The sequence below is a fragment of the Penicillium antarcticum genome, assembly GCF_028974205.1.
Source record: "Penicillium antarcticum strain IBT 31339 chromosome Unknown utg000003l_segment0_segment0, whole genome shotgun sequence".
Classification (NCBI taxonomy): domain Eukaryota; kingdom Fungi; phylum Ascomycota; class Eurotiomycetes; order Eurotiales; family Aspergillaceae; genus Penicillium; species Penicillium antarcticum.
Genome location: NW_026695301.1, coordinates 1,580,534 through 1,599,522, shown reverse-complemented (window position 1 = coordinate 1,599,522; position 18,989 = coordinate 1,580,534). Strand labels below are relative to the sequence as shown.

At 50.2% G+C, this 18,989-nt stretch overlaps 5 protein-coding genes across 5 annotated transcripts; 3 read left to right on the top strand and 2 right to left on the bottom strand.

Moving 5' to 3' along the window:
* Positions 1 to 1,506: 1,506 nt before the first annotated feature.
* Positions 1,507 to 2,565, top strand: N7508_003304 (U1A/U2B'/SNF family RNA-binding protein; the record flags this gene model as incomplete). The annotated part of the gene is made up of 4 exons (XM_058461370.1): positions 1,507 to 1,654; positions 1,705 to 1,748; positions 1,795 to 2,101; positions 2,171 to 2,565. 4 exons carry the CDS (start codon positions 1,507 to 1,509, stop codon positions 2,563 to 2,565), a joined length of 894 nt encoding a protein of 297 aa, XP_058321947.1.
* A 290-nt stretch (positions 2,566 to 2,855) lies between these two features.
* Positions 2,856 to 4,036, bottom strand: N7508_003303 (H(+)-transporting V1 sector ATPase subunit D; the record flags this gene model as incomplete). Its single annotated transcript, XM_058461369.1, has 8 exons — positions 2,856 to 3,091; positions 3,139 to 3,179; positions 3,233 to 3,242; positions 3,297 to 3,345; positions 3,398 to 3,723; positions 3,782 to 3,792; positions 3,855 to 3,967; positions 4,022 to 4,036. The coding sequence occupies 8 exons, from the start codon at positions 4,034 to 4,036 to the stop codon at positions 2,856 to 2,858; spliced, it is 801 nt and encodes a 266-aa protein (XP_058321946.1).
* A 186-nt stretch (positions 4,037 to 4,222) lies between these two features.
* Positions 4,223 to 7,039, top strand: N7508_003302 (mRNA splicing protein SYF1; the record flags this gene model as incomplete). Its single annotated transcript, XM_058461368.1, has 5 exons — positions 4,223 to 4,377; positions 4,435 to 4,551; positions 4,614 to 4,667; positions 4,722 to 6,733; positions 6,787 to 7,039. The coding sequence occupies exons 1-5, from the start codon at positions 4,288 to 4,290 to the stop codon at positions 7,037 to 7,039; spliced, it is 2,526 nt and encodes an 841-aa protein (XP_058321945.1). The 5' UTR covers positions 4,223 to 4,287.
* An 840-nt stretch (positions 7,040 to 7,879) lies between these two features.
* On the bottom strand, positions 7,880 to 12,930 carry N7508_003301 (uncharacterized protein; the record flags this gene model as incomplete). The annotated part of the gene is made up of 6 exons (XM_058461367.1): positions 7,880 to 8,221; positions 8,293 to 8,675; positions 8,732 to 8,838; positions 8,887 to 9,272; positions 9,331 to 9,676; positions 9,734 to 12,930. The coding sequence occupies 6 exons, from the start codon at positions 12,928 to 12,930 to the stop codon at positions 7,880 to 7,882; spliced, it is 4,761 nt and encodes a 1,586-aa protein (XP_058321944.1).
* A 1,114-nt stretch (positions 12,931 to 14,044) lies between these two features.
* N7508_003300 (putative Rho guanyl nucleotide exchange factor) lies at positions 14,045 to 18,756 on the top strand (the record flags this gene model as incomplete). The annotated part of the gene is made up of 2 exons (XM_058461366.1): positions 14,045 to 18,142; positions 18,196 to 18,756. The coding sequence occupies 2 exons, from the start codon at positions 14,045 to 14,047 to the stop codon at positions 18,754 to 18,756; spliced, it is 4,659 nt and encodes a 1,552-aa protein (XP_058321943.1).
* Positions 18,757 to 18,989: the final 233 nt, after the last annotated feature.

Here is an 18,989-nt window from a genome sequence, read left to right as displayed (position 1 = left end):
ACCGATATTGATTGATAAACGTGCAATCCCCTCTGCTTTGTTGATTCTAACTTATCATGCAACCGCTTTGCCGTCATGCTGCTTGACCTTCATCCCCATAGCGTGATAGCCGTGGGTGTACTACTACCAATCCTCGCCTCAACCGCTGTTGGATCACGATTCTATTCAAGGCGCAAGCTTGGCGTCTCTCTTAAGGAGGATGATTGGATGGTTCTGGTTTCTGTGGTGCTGGTTTGGGGTTTAGGCGTCACCAATATCTCCGGTAAGCTCGGCCTAGCCCCGCCCTTGATTGATCCCAGAGCGACCGTGTGGATGACAGTATTATAGGTGCTGCCCTCGGGGCTTTGGGGGCTCATTCAGAGCCTGCGGGCCCTGATGCGCCTCATCACAATACGATCATGCGAGGACCCAGGGATGAGATTGCTGAGCAGGTATGCTTTGAACACGCCTGAAGTTTTTGGTTGCCAATGGCTACTGATACACCCCTAACTAGATCGTTCTAGGATATAGCATTGTCGAAAAAGTTGCATTTGGCGTTATCAAAATCAGCGTTTTGTTGGCATATAGGCGAATCTTCCGCGGACCGGCATTCAATGTCGCTTCACTTATTATGATCGCGATTTGTGCGGTATTAGCGATATCCTTTCTTATAACCTCAGCTCTCCAGTGCCATGTGCGAAACTGGAGTCTGCAGTATCTTGCTTGGTCGCATCGAAAACACTGTATCCAAGCCGAGATCTCATGGTCTGGCTATGCCATTGCAGACGTGGTCACAGATTTAGTCCTGCTGCTGTTCCCTGTGCCATTAGTATGGCAGCTACAGCTCACAGTCTCCAAGAAGATCAGTGTGCTTTTGGTGTTCTTGCTAGGATCGTTGTCAACTGCTATTGGTATCACGCGGATGGTCGTGTTGTTATACTTCACCTATGGTTTGTCTCTCATTAGCCCACAAGAAGGATATCGGCTAAATGATCCACTAGGGAGCTCTGATGGATATCGTGATCTGTTGGATACTATCTCGACTGCTCTTATATGGAGTCTGACAGAAGCTTCTGTCGCTATCATTGCTTCCTGTCTTCCTAGCATTCGCCCACTTATCCATCGTTCTTCTGCGAGTGAAATACGAGTTCAGTCCTCGATGCAATCACTCCGGCATTCTCGATCAAAAAGTGCTGCGGGCGTGATTAAACAGCCTCCCCTTGAAGCGTTTAACAGGATTGATGACCAATTCTTGACACGTAGCTCGGAGATAGTGTAGTATGTGATGACGGGAGGGGATCTATTGATGTACAAAATTGAGGAATTAGCGGATTATCAATTGACGCGTCAAATTAACTTAATTTCTAAGATTGGCAACGAATATAGCAAAACGATAAATGCCTAGGGAGCAAAATAAAAAAATTTGCAAAAAGAAATGTGCATCATCCGTGAATCGAACACGGGCCTCGTCGATGGCAACGACGAATTCTACCACTAGACCAATGATGCTAGTTGATATATTCTGCAATGGTCAAGTGCTATATGAGCCAAAAGTTCCTCTCAATCTCATCTCGCCGCTCTGGTCACGCCGAAGCTCAACCTCGCTGTCCCGCAGAGCTCCAACTGTCGCAACCATGGCAGCCGTCTCTACAGCTGGCATTCCTGCCAATTCCACGTGAGTCCTCATTCATCATTCACCAAGGTCTACGCTAACCACTGTCGCAGAGTATACGTGCGCATCCTGTCCCTCCCCTGCTATCAGCAATCCGGTCCCACTTACGCATTCAAATACTAACGCTGTTGAAAACCGATTAGGTCAAGAATCTAGATGAGAGAATCAAACTCGAGCAGTTGAAGGAGGCTTTGGAGGAGATTTTCTCGGAATATGGCACCATTCTCGAGATCATCGCAAAGAGGAATCTCAAGGCAAAGGGCCAGGCCTTTGTCGTCTTTGACAACGTCGACTCCGCTACCCGCGCTATCGAGGAAATCAATGGCTTCGATATCTTCGACAAGCCTATGGTCTTGGACTACGCAAAGACAAGAAGTGATGCGACGGTCCAGCGCGAAAGCGGCGTCGACGAGCTAGAGGCTCACAAGCGGAGGCGCATGGCCGAGAAAGGTGCGTTAGACGGCCTTGTTCAATCAATATGGAATGCACAGGCCGATGCTAACTACAAATGTTCTACAGAGCGGAAACAAGCCCAAGAAGCACTCGAAGCGCAGAAGAAACTCAAGCGTCCCGCCGCCGCCGCCGAATCCACACGCCCAGCCAAGACAACCAAGGGAGCCGGTCTCAAGCCGACCTCTGGTGCCACAACCGCAGTCGTTCCAGACGAGTACCTACCCCCCAACAAGATTCTTTTCCTGCGGGAGTTGCCCGACGAGGCAAGCGAGGAGGGTCTGTCTGCTATCTTTGGCCGCTTCGAAGGATTCCAGGAAGTCAGATTGGTGCCTGGCCGAAAGGGAATTGCGTTTGTCGAGTACCAGGACGAGGCTGGAGCAATCAGCGCGAAGGAAGCTACATCTGGCATGCCTATGGGTGAACAGGGCAAGCCGATTCGCGTCACCTACCAGCGCCAGTAGTCGCTGGCGTGTTGCATCCTACAAAATATCCCTGTCTCGTTCTTTTCGGCGTTTGGAAGGTCTCGTCTTAAACATGTGTGTATTATGAATACAGAGAGCATTGGCCTGGCTCTCTTGCTGTCGCAATGCATCAAGGGTGTATCACATGAAATTCAATTCTTCCTAAGTAAATGAACAGGAAGCCATTGGCTAAAATATAGGCGCAAAGTGGTACATGTCACTGCTGGAAAAGGAGGAAGCTAACGAGTAAAGAGTATCTGTAAGAAGCACAATAGAAGGAAGCCCGGGGCCTAGAAGATAACGTCGTTGTCTTCCTGCTCTCCCAAAACATCTGTCGTCTCTGCCTCATCTGCTTGGGTCAAGATAGACTTTTCTTCTGGGTTTGCTGCTTGCTGCGCCGCCGCCTTTTCACGAGCTGCAAGGATCTCGGCATCTGCAGCAGCAACGTCTCTCTGCTTCTTGTTCGAAACCTTCTTGAGACGATAGAATTCCTCACGATCCAATTCATCCAGCTCGGAGTTAATGTCTTTGGAAGTTAGCCAGTGAATCCCAAGCGAGGCAGACGGTACAAACATTTGATGGTGTTCTCAGTTCGGGGAATGATAACATGCTCGCTTTAATATATTAGTATCCAAACAGTAGGCCAACTTCAATATTTGGCTCTTACATGGCATTGACTATAGACAAATATTAGTTTCCATAAGCCGTAACGGTTCAGATGCATAACTTACCTCGACGGTTGACAACCTTAATAACCTCATCCAGAATCAAGAAGGCAGTCTGTCACAGATAATGAGCAATATTTCACTTCATTGCAAAGTCCAGTCCTTACCTGCAAACTTGCCAGTTCTACCAATGTCTCCACAGCCCGTGCATATGTCTCCCGGCAGCGTTGGATCTGCTGTCCACCCTTGCCCAGACCGGTCAGACCAAAGTCATTGACACCTTCCTGTGTGTAACTCTCGAATTGTGGCAGGAAGACACCGGAGACGTTCTCGTGCTTGGCTCGCACGCGGAAACGGGCTTGCTTGGCGGACTCCTGGATCTGGTATCCAATATCGCCTCCAACGGCGTAGCTCACTTCAGCGAGGGAGAAGGCTGCAATTTGCATAACCCGGCCCATCTTTTGCTTAGCCTCATCGATACGGCGTGTGATTTCTGTCGAAGATTAGCGCCTATGTAAGGCGGGGGAACGGGAATGCGTCGGTATACATACCTCGGAAACGTCTGTTATGAAGATCGAGGGTCAATATATGGCAAAACAAACAGGAAGAATAGAGATGACGTACTTTGTTAAAGCTTCACTCTTTCTCTTCAGCAAGCTGTGTCCAATTTCGGCCCCCTTCAGCTTGCTCTTCATCAACCCCAGTGACTGGCGAGTCGGGAATACTGCCTCGCGGCCCTAGAGGTCTGTCAGATAGACTGATTAGAAAGCACCAATCCCATGTAGACATACTACGGCACCCGACATAACTGTAGCTCAGCGCAAAGCACAATAGAGACCTTGTTGTTCAGCTGGTGTAATGCGGCCACCTTGATATGACGCCGATAAAGATCTCCACCGCCCGCCTGATACAGACTTCCCACGTGACCAGCATACGACTACATCCGTCAACGGTTTTCCATCTAGACGCGCAAAGCAAACAGCCTCCTATTTATGCGCCCTACCTCCATGCTGACACGTTGATCGTGTAATTGGATCCCGCTCGACTGAGTGGCGCAATGCCAGGGACTCTCTTGCCCCCGAGATCGCACCGGCAGCACGCAGAGATGGACCGACCGTCTGCGGCCCGGCCGGACCTCTATTTGATTGTAATTTTGTCCCATTGAGCTTTTGGGACCCAAAGCTGACCCCGTATCCTCGAACAGACCGATCAGGACATCGTTTACGAACAAGATTTGCTTCGCGACGCCGGCAGCGTCAAGCCATGGCTCGCCTATATCGAATTCAAGCAGCAAAATGGCACGCTTTATGAGCAAGCATTTGTACGTCGCCACCTCCCACGAACGCCCTACGATAGACCATACTGATAAAACTGCTTTCCCAGGTCATGGAGCGTGCTTGCAAACAATTACCGCGGTCATACAAGCTCTGGAAGATGGTGAGCCCGACCCTCCTCATATTTTTTTTCGGCACGAATAATTGACTTTAATAGTATCTGGAATTTCGTACGAAGCACCTGAAGGGCCGCAACCCAACGGTATATCGTGCCGAATACCAGAAGGTGAATGCCCTCTTCGAAAGAGCTTTGATCCTGCTCAACAAGATGCCGCGCATCTGGGAAATGTACCTCTCCTTCCTACTTCAACAACCTCTCGTGACCCAAACTCGACGAACCTTCGACCGCTCTCTACGTGCTCTGCCAGTCACCCAGCACAATCGAATTTGGAGGCTTTACAAGGGCTTCGCTCGGTCTGCATCTGGCCAAACTGCCGTCAAAATCTTTGCGCGTTACATGCAAATTCACCCAGAAAATGCCGAAGAGTACATTGAACTTCTTGTCCAAATGGGCGAATATACGGAAGCCGTGAAAAAGTTCATGGAGATTCTCGACAATCCGCGTTTCCAGTCCAAGAATGGCAAGAGTCCATTCCAGCTTTGGACAGAGATGGTCGATTTGCTTGTTTCTAAGGCTAAGAAGATTGAAACGGGCCCGCAGGTCGGAATCGATGTCAATGCCATCCTTCGGAGTGGTGTTGAACGTTTCGCTGACCAGAGAGGCAAGCTTTGGGCCGGTCTCGCCACATACTGGATCACCAAGGGCAACTTCGAGAAGGCGCGGGATGTCTTCGAGGAGGGAATTACTACTGTCATGACAGTTCGTGATTTTACTCTTATCTTTGACTCCTATGTCGAATTCGAGGAGTCTATCATCGGCAACTTGATGGAAAGTGCAGCGGTCCGGTCTGAAAAGGGCAAGCTCGACGAAGAAGCCGATTTTGATCTCGATCTCCGTATGATGCGCTTCGAGCAACTGATGGATCGCAGACCGTTCCTGGTGAATGATGTGCTCTTACGGCAAAACCCTCACAACGTCATTGAATGGGAGAAGAGGGTGGCACTTTGGGGTGATAACAAGCAAGAAGCTGTTCAGACCTACACAAATGCCATTGCAGCAATCAGCCCTAAGAAAGCTCACGGGAAATTCTCTGAGCTTTGGGTCAACTACGCCAAGCTCTATGAGAACGGCGGAGACTTGGAAACCGCAAGAGTCATCTTTGACAAGGCTGTCAAGGTTCCCTTTAAGTCCGTGGCTGAGTTGGCTGAGACTTGGTGCGAATGGGCTGAAATGGAGCTGCGCGCCGAGAACTTCGACAAGGCAGTTAGCATCATGGCGAAGGCGACACAAGCACCCAAGAAGTCTACTGTGGACTACTTCGACGAGAATTTGTCTCCACAACAAAGAATCCACAAGAGCTGGAAATTGTGGAGTTTCTATGTCGATCTCGTCGAGAGTGTTTCTTCCCTGGAGGAAACCAAGAAGGTCTACGAGCGGATCTTCGAGCTTCGCATCGCGACACCCCAAACTGTGGTCAACTATGCCAATCTTTTGGAGGAAAACAAGTACTTCGAAGATTCCTTCAAGGTATACGAGCGCGGACTGGATCTCTTCATGTATCCAGTCGCCTTTGAGCTATGGAACATGTACTTGACCAAGGCTGTGGACCGTAAAATTGGCATTGAGCGCCTCCGAGACCTGTTTGAGCAATCCTTGGAAGAATGCCCACCAAAATTCGCTAAGTCCCTTTACCTGATGTACGGAAACTTGGAAGAAGAGCGCGGTCTTGCACGACACGCCATGCGCATCTACGAGCGCGCAACTCGTGCTGTCTCCGACGAGGACCGGTTCGAGATGTTCGAATTCTACATCACAAAGTCAGCCTCGAACTTTGGTCTCACATCCGCAAGACCCATCTACGAGCGCGCCATTGCCGCCTTACCCGACCAAGAGGCCAAGGAAATGTGTCTCAAGTTCGCCGAGATGGAACGACGACTCGGCGAGATCGACCGTGCCCGCGCTATCTACGGCCACGCATCCCAGTTCTGCGATCCCCGGACAAATGCTCCCTTCTGGCAGAAGTGGGAGGCCTTCGAAGTCCAGCACGGAAACGAAGATACCTTCAAGGAAATGCTTCGTATTAAGAGAAGTGTCCAGGCTCAATACAAGTATGTATTGATTCCACATGCACGATTGCATCATTTGCTAACCTTTCCCGCAGTACCGATGTCAACTTCATTGCATCCCAGGCAATTGCCAGAAGCCAACAACCCCAAGACGGCGAACAGGGCGAAGAAAGCCAAGACCGCGCAGATGCCATGGCTGAGCTGGAACGCCAAGCTCGCGCCCCTGTCGGCTTCGTCGCCGCCAGCAGCGGTCCAGAGGGTGGCAACCGTCCTCCTCCTGCGGGCAAAGCACCTGCTGCCGCCCCTGCCAACCCTGACGCCATTGATCTTGACATGGACGAGGAATAGAGAAGGAGAAGGCTTCGTACGGACTATCTTCTCCCAGAGAAAGCGAACATTCATGACTTCTTCATTTCATCTTCATTTTGTGTTTCATCTGTCGACGTGTATACTCTTGCTATGCTATCTTTCTTCACTCCTAGTATAAGTATCATCTGCGATGGATTGTCTTGTCAATCCCATTTTTCATTGGTCTAACCAACCCACTGCATTCCAAATCATGATTTTTCTTTTTTTTTTTCTTGAGCTATGAACCTGGATGAAAGGCTTTTGCCGCATTTCCATTGTTATCTGCTTTCGTTTTACTTGTTTTGGGATACCTGATTTGATGTGGCGCTCTGTTTTAGCTGTACGTGTATGTTTGTATAGGTTGTTTGATGGAATGATACTTTTCGTGTCACCTCTTGTCTATCATCAGCCAATATACGAGGAATTTCTATTCCGCATTAGTGATAGCTCTTTGGGACTTGCCATAAGGCTGAAAACTAGTAGTCGTACGTAAGCTTGACCATCAGTACCCGGGTAAGATATAATTGAGATCAAGGGTTGAAATTATCGTTACTGTTTAGTTTTATCGACTGTATTGTAGTCACTTGCATACATGGTAGTAAATTCACCAGGGATATGAGTGACAGGTTGCTTTTTGGAACACAGCACCATAATCAAATTGAACCTATATCTACATGGGAAATGGGGTAAAGAAATGAGACTAGGTAATGGAAAAGGTACAGTACAGCATAGACCCTAACGCTATTCTAGATGTAAATGCAAAGACAACCGAGAAGATAAGGGAAACATTATGGCTGAGGATGAAGGCCGCGGAAATCATCAGAAAGATAGACGTTCCCACTACGAAATACCTTCCTGGACTTCCTCGGGAGCAGGTTGGTCCTCGGTGTCAGCAGTCTCCTTTTCTTTTCCGGCTTCCTGAGGGGTATTATCCTCAGTCTTCTTCTCTGCCTCCGTAGGTTGAATTGGAGAGGCGATGACAGAGCCCGGGCGGGACGTTTCAGCTTCCTGAGAAGCTTCGGGGAAGACCTCAGTGAAGAGGTCAGGTAGGAAGCGGCCCAGGCGCTTACGGGTCTCGACCCAGGTTTCTTCCTTGCTTGGGTCTTGCGATGGGGAGACTAGGTAGCCTCCATCGGCCATCACAAGGAGGATGTTTTTCAAGCTTTCGGGAACTGCCTCTTCCTACAGGATTGAAGAAAGTGCATTAGATCGACTGTGGAGATATAAAGAATGCACGATAGAAGGAGACTTACCAGACTGTCACCTTGGCCACTGTTCATCATGCGGTCAAGGATGTCCAGAATCTTGAGCCAGAGAGGAAGCATGCCTGTCCTGTTGGGAAGTTGGTCAAGGAAGCGCAGGAAGATCTTGCAGACCAGAGTTGCAGCCTGGAATCGGGTCTCGCTCATGCCAACAGGATCGGAATGGTAGACCTCGGGCTTCAAGAGAAGCAGAACAAGGGGGAACAAGACTTCATCGAAGATACCGGCCCACTCGTTATCGTCGCTCGAGATCAGCTCGGCTGATAGAAGAGACCTTTGCAGCGTGGAGATGGCATGGTGACGAATATCGCGACATGGGTTGATACATTGGCTGGTTAGTGACTGGAAGATGGGAGACCAGTAGGCAGCCCAGGCTATTATTGGATCATGTCAGTTCGTTTCAAGCTCGTTTTCAGGAGCCCTTATTTACCTTCAGTCTCCTCGAGGTGGGATTGCTTGATAAGGGCTGGCACTCGGCCGGTCAAGCGGTAGATCAGACCAATTGCCCTGACACCGCGAGTAACGACTTGGTTTTCACTGCACAAGTAAGTATGGAGAATGGCGGAGAATACAATGTTGGCATACCTTGACTTGGACTTCGTGCCCTTGTTGCGGCGTGCCTGGGCATCTCTGTGTCGCTCCTCGATGGATCCCACACGTCCAGCACTGACAAAGTCGTTTGCCAGACTAACCACGAACTCGTAGTTATCAGCAGTGACAATGTCGGGCATTGACTCGATAATGCTTTGAAGAAGATCAAAAACTAGGGAGGCAACTGCCTCGTGCTGGTGGAGGCGTTGCAAAATTGACCAGAAATCGGGCGAGATTGTGATCTCGTTTCGGAGAAGACCAGTGTGGCTAATACATCTTGATAGGCCCTTCACAGTTGGAGTCGCAACGGTTTCGAGGATATCCTGGTCGAACCCAGAAATGGCATGAAGCACGACAGGTACCCGCATGAAGTGCTGGTCCTGGAAAATGATTAGTTAGGGAAGAGACCAACGCAGCAGCATTCTGGACAGTACTTACATGGCTCAGTCGCAGAAGGTTGAGAAGATAAGAAACGACGCGAGACACAGTCAGGGGATGAAGATTCTTTGCATCGCGCACCAGTGTTTGGAGGGTCGTTGCCAGGTTCTCGCCGAGAACCTCCAAGGTCTTGTCATCGCGAAGAGTGAGCACAGTGGCTAACTCCAAGACAAAGATCATCGAGGGATCGTATTTCGGCGAGTTCGGATCCACTCTGTTGCCTGTCATTCTAGATGTAGGCGATGGGCGTTCCGGCTTAACCGCAATAACTGCCGGCGCGTTTTCCTCTGGTAGCTGAGATAGCAAAGCCTCCATGAGCACCTCCAATGAGGATAGAGGGAGAGATCTAAGTATTCGATTAGCACTATCAACACAAGATCAGAAACAAAGCCTGTCCACTAACTTGAGATTTGATAGAATTTCAGGTATCGAGCATGCCGTCACACAATCAACTGTGCAGAGTGTGTTATCAAGTTCCTCATCTGAAGGCTCGGGAGGGTCATCTGCCGCATAGCTCGAAAGATAGGACGTGAATGCCGACAAAAGTCCAGAGTCATTGTTTCGTCCATCCCGGTCAACTACTTGAGATGGAGGCTGCAGCGGGATCGGAGAAACATCAAGCTCAGACGTGAGTTCAGCATCGAATGGCGGTGTGAGTGAGTTGATGAACAAGTTACTCAGGATGCGAACAATATGCTCCCAGCCTTGCTTGACAGTGGCCTCGTTGCCCGATAGGACTCGGAAAAGCACCACTGTTGCCAATTGAGCTCTGAAATCTCTGCCGAATTTGACGGCAAGCTCGCTCACCATCACGCTCTTTTGACCTGCCTGGACCTCCGTGTTGAGGGCTGTGCTTGGAGGCTTAGCAGTAGCCAGAGTGCTGATCGACGCAAGTGAGAAGACAATGCGGTCGAATGCCTCAGTGAGGCCATATCGAGCAGCAATCTGTGCACACTGATCGAAGCCATTGACAACACGAGAATACACGGCATCGTCCGATGCAGACATGAACACATATGAAAGAGTCGAAACCACCGGTTTCCACGTAGCTTCGAACATTTCGGCATCATACACGTTGGTCTCGCCTGTTACCATCTCACCGGTAGTTGATGATTTCAGCAGCAATTCCTTCCAAGCATAATCAAACGCATGCTTGTTCTCGTGCTCGTCGGGCAGAATGATCTCGTTGTTTTTGATGGAATCATAGATCTCCTGTAAGAATTCCTCTGCGAAATCCCCACCTCCGTTCACACCCCGCAAGTTTCTGGCGAATCCGGTGCAGGTCATACGGTTTTGTGACTTGACATTAGGGTTGTAGAGCTCTGTATTCAGCATGATGATGGCGTAGGTCAAAATGTAAAGTGCATCCTTGTCAGCAATACCGGCGGGGTTGACTTTTTCCATGTAGTGCTCTGCAAAGGTCGTAACGATTCGTTCAATAAGTGGCGACTCGCCGGGAAGTCGGAAAGAACTGAGAAGCTCTCGAAGCGCCTCTACCGCATTGCGTCCCGAAAAGTCTAGCAGATCCACGAAAGCACCCAAGAGTTCCTCGTTGTCGCGCTTGGAGATGTACTCTCCGAGGACCTTCTTGGACAACCGTGAGGTTCCTTTCAAAAATCGGGCGACCAATACTGGGTTCTTGGGGTCCTCGATAACACCATGACTGGCAAGAAAGGCAATTCCCTTCTTGGGCTCTTCATTGAAAATTTGTGCGCCCTTGATGATGATTTTCTTTGTCTGGCGCTGACTCTTCAGGAGCTCTTGCGGGGGATAGTCTCCTTGGACTGAATCATCATCCAATCGGTCGTAAATAAATTGCACATAACCCAATAAAGCATCCAGGCACAACGGGGGTACATTTGTCGTGCTCCAAGTTGCAGAGTCTGGGAAAGCATTGCGAGAAAGCAATCCAACCATGTCCTCACACAAATCGGCTCGGTCCACTTCGCAGTCGTAGTTGACGAATAGCTCAACCATGAAGCTGGGTATCCGGGACAAAACACCAATACTTTCTACCATGGCTTCTCGAGCTTCGGGCCTCCTTGAACCACCTTCAAGTCCGAGCTTTTGTCGGTCCTTGACGGGGACAGGCGTAGACCTACCACTGTTTGCTTGTGATGCCGGTTGCTTGACGAGTTTTGGTGATTGGGGAATGCCTTCATATAGTGAGGGGTCGATCCCAGGTTCACGAGGGATTTCCACCCGAGGGTGAAGACATGCCACGAGGTACGAGATATACAGCTCTTGCTGCAGTTTCAAAACGGGTCTGCAGGTAGATAGCAATGTACCAGCAACGCGCAGGGAACTTGTAAGAATGGCGATCTGTTCGGACCTGACCAATTGGAAGAGATATCGACAGAGATCATCCCTGGCCAAAACGGCCAGACTGGGGTGCCGAGCAATTGAGGGCCCTGCTACCTCCAAAGCCACATCAATAATTCGAAGCGCCATCACTCTCATGGCATCAGTATGCTGCCGATTATGGGGATCCAACAGGTCAATCAAGACACGGAACAATTCTCTTATCGATGGCAAGGAGTATGGCTGAACGTCGGCTTCGGTGTCATCATGCGGGCTGGGTGGTGCAGCTGCGGCACCACTGTTGTTTCCCTGCTCGGGCGAACCTTCGCGGCTTGTGCTGGGTCTGTCCACTGCCGCTGTGTCTGCGCTGATAGCAGATAGGTGCTGGGATGTGACAGTATCTCCATTGACGGATGGGTCCATTTTGAGGCGAGATAGAGGGTCCTTTTTTGCATCTTCGCCTGCAAATGGGTCCGGTCCTGCTGGCATATCTTGATCAAGATGCGACAGCCGCATGAAGATCACTTGGCACATTTTCACCATTGCCATTTCGGCAGATCTCCGGAGCACCTCTGACAGACGACTTTGGCAGCACATACTCAATCCGGTCTCCATCATCTCACAGACGCTCTCGTCTCCCAACAGCTCGCCTTCAGGTCGGGAGAGTACGCCCTCCATCAGTTTGAGGATCCGCAACAGGACAATCTCGTCCGCCGAAGAGTCGCTCGCTTCAAATCGACAGTGTGTAATCGCCGCGGACAGTAGTTGCATCGCCATGGAGAGTCGTGGGGAGTCTGGATTGATAATGTTGTATGAGAAGAACTTGGTGATGGCGACCAAGGCGAGGGAGGTAATTGCGGCGGAGGTCGAAGAGGAGCGGACAACCTGTAAGAATGGGTGAAGCAGGGCCGGAGTATCAAAGGTTCGAATGTCTTTACATCCTTTGAGGTCGCTTCGCAGTCGAGTAAAGGCCGATATTAACGGGTTATCCTGCATGCTCTTCCCTTTCTTGCCCCGGAGGCCCCACCGATTGGCCAAAGCATGATCATCATCGCGAGGAGTCGGTTGGGTAGACTTGCGAGGGCTTGGAGGAGCAGAAGTATCCCGCTCGTAGACACGAGAGGCTCCATTGCCGCCCAGGATGGCGGAGACCGAGGAGTGAGCCCAGCGGGCATGCTTGCGCATGGACGAGGTGACGGTGATACATTCAGTGGTCACCAACGCCACGGGGTCGATGGCTATTGGAAGACTTGAATCCATAATGGAATCTCGCATCACAAGAGATGCTGACGGCACCATGTTGGAGGTCGGAACAAAACAGCTGGTCTCTCATCATACTGCTGCTTGCCTGTTCGGGGTTAGCGTCTCCCCCGCCTGCTCACCGCCTACGCCAGGGGTAAGTTACCATACATACGATAATAGGTGTATTATGCAGATACTGTTGGCTGAGAGCAGTCCCGCTGGGGTAATATGGTATTCTCCGGTATTGGCATGCATCCATGGGTGGGATTCACTTTGTTGACACGACACTGTAACTATCTACTTGCTATGGGCTTAATATGTTGACTGCAATCAGGCAGCTGTGAAGGATATTCACATTCTGAGCTGTACAAGATCTTTGATAAAGCCTGTATTTTGCTTCTAGGTCGATATGTTTTCCAAGTAAACAAAGATCGATTTGAAATCGGTTATTATGTTTTAAATGACTCTATCCAACCTGTCCAGGGTATAATCGCGTTGTTACAATATGATCTAGAGTATCCTTTCTCTATGGAACGTGCCAAAATTAAGCTCGTGTAGCTATCGGAAACGAAAGAAGCAAACAAGTATGTAAGTGACGGAACCCATGTGCTCGAGATGTGACTGGTCACACTCCTTGCGGCGGTTGGGGATAACACTGCAAGCGTTGGCCGGACAGTAACAGAAACAATTAAAACAACGATGAAGCCCAAGACCAAAAAGAATCCAGAAAATCTCAGCTCCACCACATTCTCTTAGCAGGGCGCTAATACCCGCAATCGGGCTATCGTGATATCAACCCACCGCTTCTCTCCCCGCCAAAACAAACTCCCCTCAATCTCACTCACTTCCTTGCTCTTCTTACCTTTCTTTTTTCTGGACCTGTTCTCATGAATTGATTGGCCACTTCCTATCCTTCGGCTTCCATGGAGGGGAGCGCGATCGCGATCGCATCAACCATAGGATAATCCTATATCGCGAACTGTCATTCCCTCAGCCCGAAAACAAATCCTCTCATTAACACTATTGCGCCATTGCGCCTTCTTTCTCTCGCTACTCGCTTCTTGTTACTCGTTACATCGCGCCTGCTACGCCCGGCGGCGCATTCCATTTGTTTATCACGCATAGCGCCTTCTCCGCTTGCACCTCCACGTTTACACGTGCATCTTTCACCATGGCGACTATCGCACCTCCCCCGAGTCCTACGATGGCGGAACTACCCTTCGAACAACTTAGCCTTTACCATGTCGTCGACTCATGTTTATCGTCCATACTTGTGTTCTACGGTGCTGTCTCCACCGTCAATGCGACTGTCAGCAGCTCGCGCATTCAAGCCCATATCTTCACACCAGCCGGCTTTCAGAGTTATCCTCGAATTACGGTCTCCCCCGCTGCTCCCGTATATGCGGCCGTCAACCACCTACCCCGCGACAAACAAGGTGACGAGGTGTGTCGCGGGCTGGCAGTCAGCATGTTGAGATACTTCGCCGAGCTGTCAGAGCCAGTCAAGAACCGTCTGACAGGAGTGGCTCGTGCGGGGCGGGCTGGAAAGCCCCCAAAGATGTTTGATGAGATGCACGCGGCAGACTTGGCAAACCGGATGGTCAGAGTGGATGACTCGTCAGAGATAATTCGAGATATTCGGAGCGCATATCAGGAACGTAAAGTTCCATGGATTGATATTGATGTTTTGCTTCCTGCGGACACTATACAGCCATCCAAGCGACGCAATAGCGCGGGATCTGATATGGAGGATACCCAAGACCCACAGTATGGACCATACACACCACTCATCGAAGCACTTGGAGATCCTATGTTCTTGCCGACATCTCGATTAAGGCGTGCGCCCTCTCAACCGACCAATGTCAGCAAATCGCGGACTTTTGCGAGAAGTCAGAAAGAGGCTCTCCGTCTAACTATGTGCGAGCTTGTTGATACCGAGGAACGATATGTTGCCAAGCTGTATTCCTTGGTCCATGAGGTTGCAGACGAATTCCGCCAAAACGCTCATGAGAGGCGGCCATCAAGCACCAGCCCCTCCGAGGAAGCTTTGGCAGCATTGTTCCCACCATGTTTGAATGACATTTTGAATGTCAACCTTGGCTTCCTTGATGTCATTCGACAAGTACTTGATGACACAGAGAAAGAAGCCATTACAGATATCGGCCAGGACACGGAGCTTCCTTCCACGCGAGGACGCTCCAGAGACACCAAAGATGCGCTCGGAGCCGTGGCATTTGCCACGGCTCTCCTCGAATGGCTCCCCCGATTTTCAGATCCATACAAAGATTACATGCGGGCGCACACTGGGTTTACACAGACGCTGAATTCTTTCATGAAAGACAAAAATTCCAGCTTCTCGCGAAGAGTATATGAGACAGGAGAGCAGAGATTGCGTTCTTTGCTGATGGAGCCCGTTCAACGACTTCCTCGGTACAGTCTGCTTATCGATACTATGACAGGCTGTTTGCCCTTGGTTCATCCTGCCGTGCGAACTCTACTGAAAGCGCGAGATATCGTGAAGGACATCTGTGCATTGGATAACGATTCCCCTTCCAGCCATGCCCAAGGCCTAGAACGTCTGAGAGAGCTTGTTAATGGATGGCCTGTTAAGATTTTCCCGGAAGGTCGCTTGATCACGGCTGTCGATTTCAACGAGATTACGCCTCCATACAGCCTAGATACCCAGGCACCTGGACCCAGTGCAGGGATTATGCTCCTATACAAAAACTGCCTTGTTCTTCTGGCGAAGCCTGCTGAAAGCAGAGCTACCGCTCGTGCTTTGTTGGCCGAAATCGACAATGCAGCCTCACCAACCGCTGACAATTCCATGTCTCTACCGCAATCCGAACTCCAGGTTGTAAAGGTGTTGGAATTTCACAAGATTCGATGTATGCAATCCACTTGTGGCCGAATTTTGTTTGTTTTGCCAATCGCAACCAAGACCATACCAGCCGACATCAATACACCATCGGATATGCTTGCGCTGGAGTTGACAGCCATGTATGAAGGAAGAGCCAATCGCTTGATCGAAGAGATTTCAAAAGCGAAGATTGAAGGCCGATTCCCGGAAAGCGAACGAGAAGGAGGAAAGTGGTCCCTACGGAGTCCTACTGGGTTGGCCAGCAATGTCGGGATTTTGGCCTGCGTGTGTGAGGATGGCCAAAGTACCACGATGAGCCAGGATTACTCGTCTCAAATACGAGTTGTATTCGATACAACCAGGGCTGCAAGTGGTCAAATTTTGCAAAGCACCAATCTAGAGGTCGTCATCTCCATTTCCCCACCGAGTGGTGGCCAGTATAGATTGGATATCGAGACTGTGGTTGGGTCTGGTTCGACCGATCTGATCACAGTTGAGACTTTTGTTCCAACTCTCTCGCGGCGCCTTCAATATCTCCTGTCCCCATTACACAGTTCTCGAAACCCGGTATTGGCGGGGCCACTGATTCACTCCAATTTTGAAACCCTTCGGTACATCGCCAGCAGCTTGATCACACAGGTCAAGTCTTCGCGAGGATTCCGACCACCTTCGCCCACCAAACTGATTTCCAATCTCTTGGGGGGCAGTCGTGACAATATTCCAACGCTAAAAGGACCCAGCTCAGCAATCTTGACCGGCGAATTTCCGAAAATGCTTCCACCAAGAGGCCAATTGTCACGATCAAACACGCTGCCTTCCTCGCTTCCAGGAAAGGAGAAGGAGAAGGAAAAAGAAAAGGGAAAGGAGGAAAGCACTAACAAGATCTCCGTTGTTGGCGCTTCCGATTCTCGGGGATTGGATGCCCAGTTCAGCTTGCTGGAGCAAACCTTTGCGGCTTATATCCTGTCTCTGCAGTCTCGAAGTGGAAACATCCTTGGCCGAATGCTTCGTGCTAGAGATAACGCCGACCGAGCACCGGTCAATGAGCTCTATAACATTCTCCTCGAAGACCCAAGCAAGATCCAGGCTGCCGCTGAAGTGCCTGTTGATACGTTGTTTGTTGCATTTGAGACCTTCTTGGCGAACGCATGGAAAAGAAGTATGGGCCCTGTTCTGAGCTCGTCTTCTTTGAAATGGGTCCAGGACCAATTTGATACCATGATCCCACGCGACTTTGACGAGCAATTCCGCAGGTTCCTTTCCGAAATGAGCCCCCAAAACAGACGTGCCCTAGCTGCGATTATTCGATTGCTTGCCGAGCTGCTCGATGCATCAGGCAATGATGGGGATCGTGGTGCTCTGACCATGGCGTTTGCAGAGGTAATAACCGAAGATGGGGATCCTATAAATCACGTTTCTCTTTTGGATCGTCTGGTGGATGACTTTGACAATCTCTTTGAAGACTTCATCCCTGGTGGCACTTCAGTGGAAGGAACCCTGACCGTCAGTCAATCGAAGAACTCACATGGCAATACCGGATCTGTCGGCTCCAATTCCTCTTCTTTCCGCAAACGATTCGGCTTCTTGCATAAAGACAGTTCAAAGAGCGAGAAGAGTGAGAAGACCGAAAAAAGTGAAGGAGAAGGCAAGGTTGCTTCAATTCTACGGACATTAAGCAAGAAACAAAGCCCAGCAGGCTCGGAGCCCAATACCCCCAAGGGCTCCCTGATCCGATCCAAGTCGACCGACGTGGACGCCCGGCTGGGATTCCTTCGTCCTACATCCCGCGATCGCCCCTACGGCTTTGCATCTGAAGAGACTATCTCAAGACCAGGCACTGGTTATGAGAAGCCCCCATCGTTGTCTTCTGTCCGAGGAATATCTGATGATGGCGTCCCAAGGGTTCGTAGGAAACGCAGGAGCTCGCTCTCGGATCTGAGACCAAATACGGCATCCTCGGAATCATCAAATATCTCTCCCACTCAGCAACTCCGCCCGGTGACACCCTCTAGCCGCTCTCGTGGAGAGATTGTTACACCCACCAGGCAGCCCAGGCCTCAGAGCAGCTATATCCCAACATCGCCTTCGCGCGACAAGTCACCGGCGAAATCAGGTTCACCAGTACGGTTGGGATCACCTATTCGCAGAATGTCACCCAATCGACCGTCTACACCGAGCCGCAAGGAGAACATTGACCCTAAGTCACCTTACACGGAGAGAACATCGAAGTCTCGGGGAAGTGTTTCTGAATCCCCTGCCGACGAAAACAGACGGTCTCGTGCGTCTGGTATTCCCCAACGTACGCCAGGCCTTCGAGAGCGACCTACAATCAATGGCTCAGATAGCAGAAGGCCACAGTCCTCGTCTTCTTCGCAGAAGCCGAAAATACGGATGCAGAGTCCACAAAAGGTTTGTCCTGGCTTTCGCTATCTGACAAAGTTATTTCACTAACATTGGTATAGCTACGTGATCGTGTGCAGCAGGAAAAGAAGGATCAATCATCTACTCAATCAGGCTTCAAAGATGAGCTCACGGCACTTAGTGACGAGCTACAATCTTTCTCGTTTGCACCAACGAAACAGCTCAACTTGGACTTCAGTATGAACCGCGCAAACAGCTGTACATCTATTGATAACAGCGCAGCGCTTGAAGCTCGCATGCGCACCCTCGAATCCCGGCTCGATATGCTTAGTGGAGAGTACAGTGGCCGCACCTCTGCACTTGAAAAAGACTTGGAATCGTCTTTGATTCTCAGCGAGCGACGTGTGAAGAAACTCGACGAGCTTTACCGCGAAGCGAGTGCCGAGAACGAGGCGCTTTATGATCGATTCAATACCGAGCTCAGCAAGATTGCCAAGGACGTCCGCTCAGGAAATGGGGAGGACTCCCTGAAATCCCAGCTGGCAAGTGCTTTAGACGAGATCAACCGTGTTAAGAAGGAGAACTTCCGACTGAAACGAGAAGTTGGAGGCCTTCGTGCCCAGCAAGCCGCTGCTGCTCTAGTCAAGGCGAGTGATCAATGACCGATTTCATGATATCGAGGGTTTCCATACCTTTCCCTCATCTTTCCTTCAACACATCCATACACAGCCACCTGTCATATTTATTCTTTCCTTTCACCTTGTATTTTGATACTCCACAAACCTTTCCTTTCCTTTGAACACACCTTCATTTGCATATCATATCCATGATCCTTTCTTACTTGTATTCATTCGACTTCTTGTCATCCCCATACTAGCCTATCCGCACAGATGGC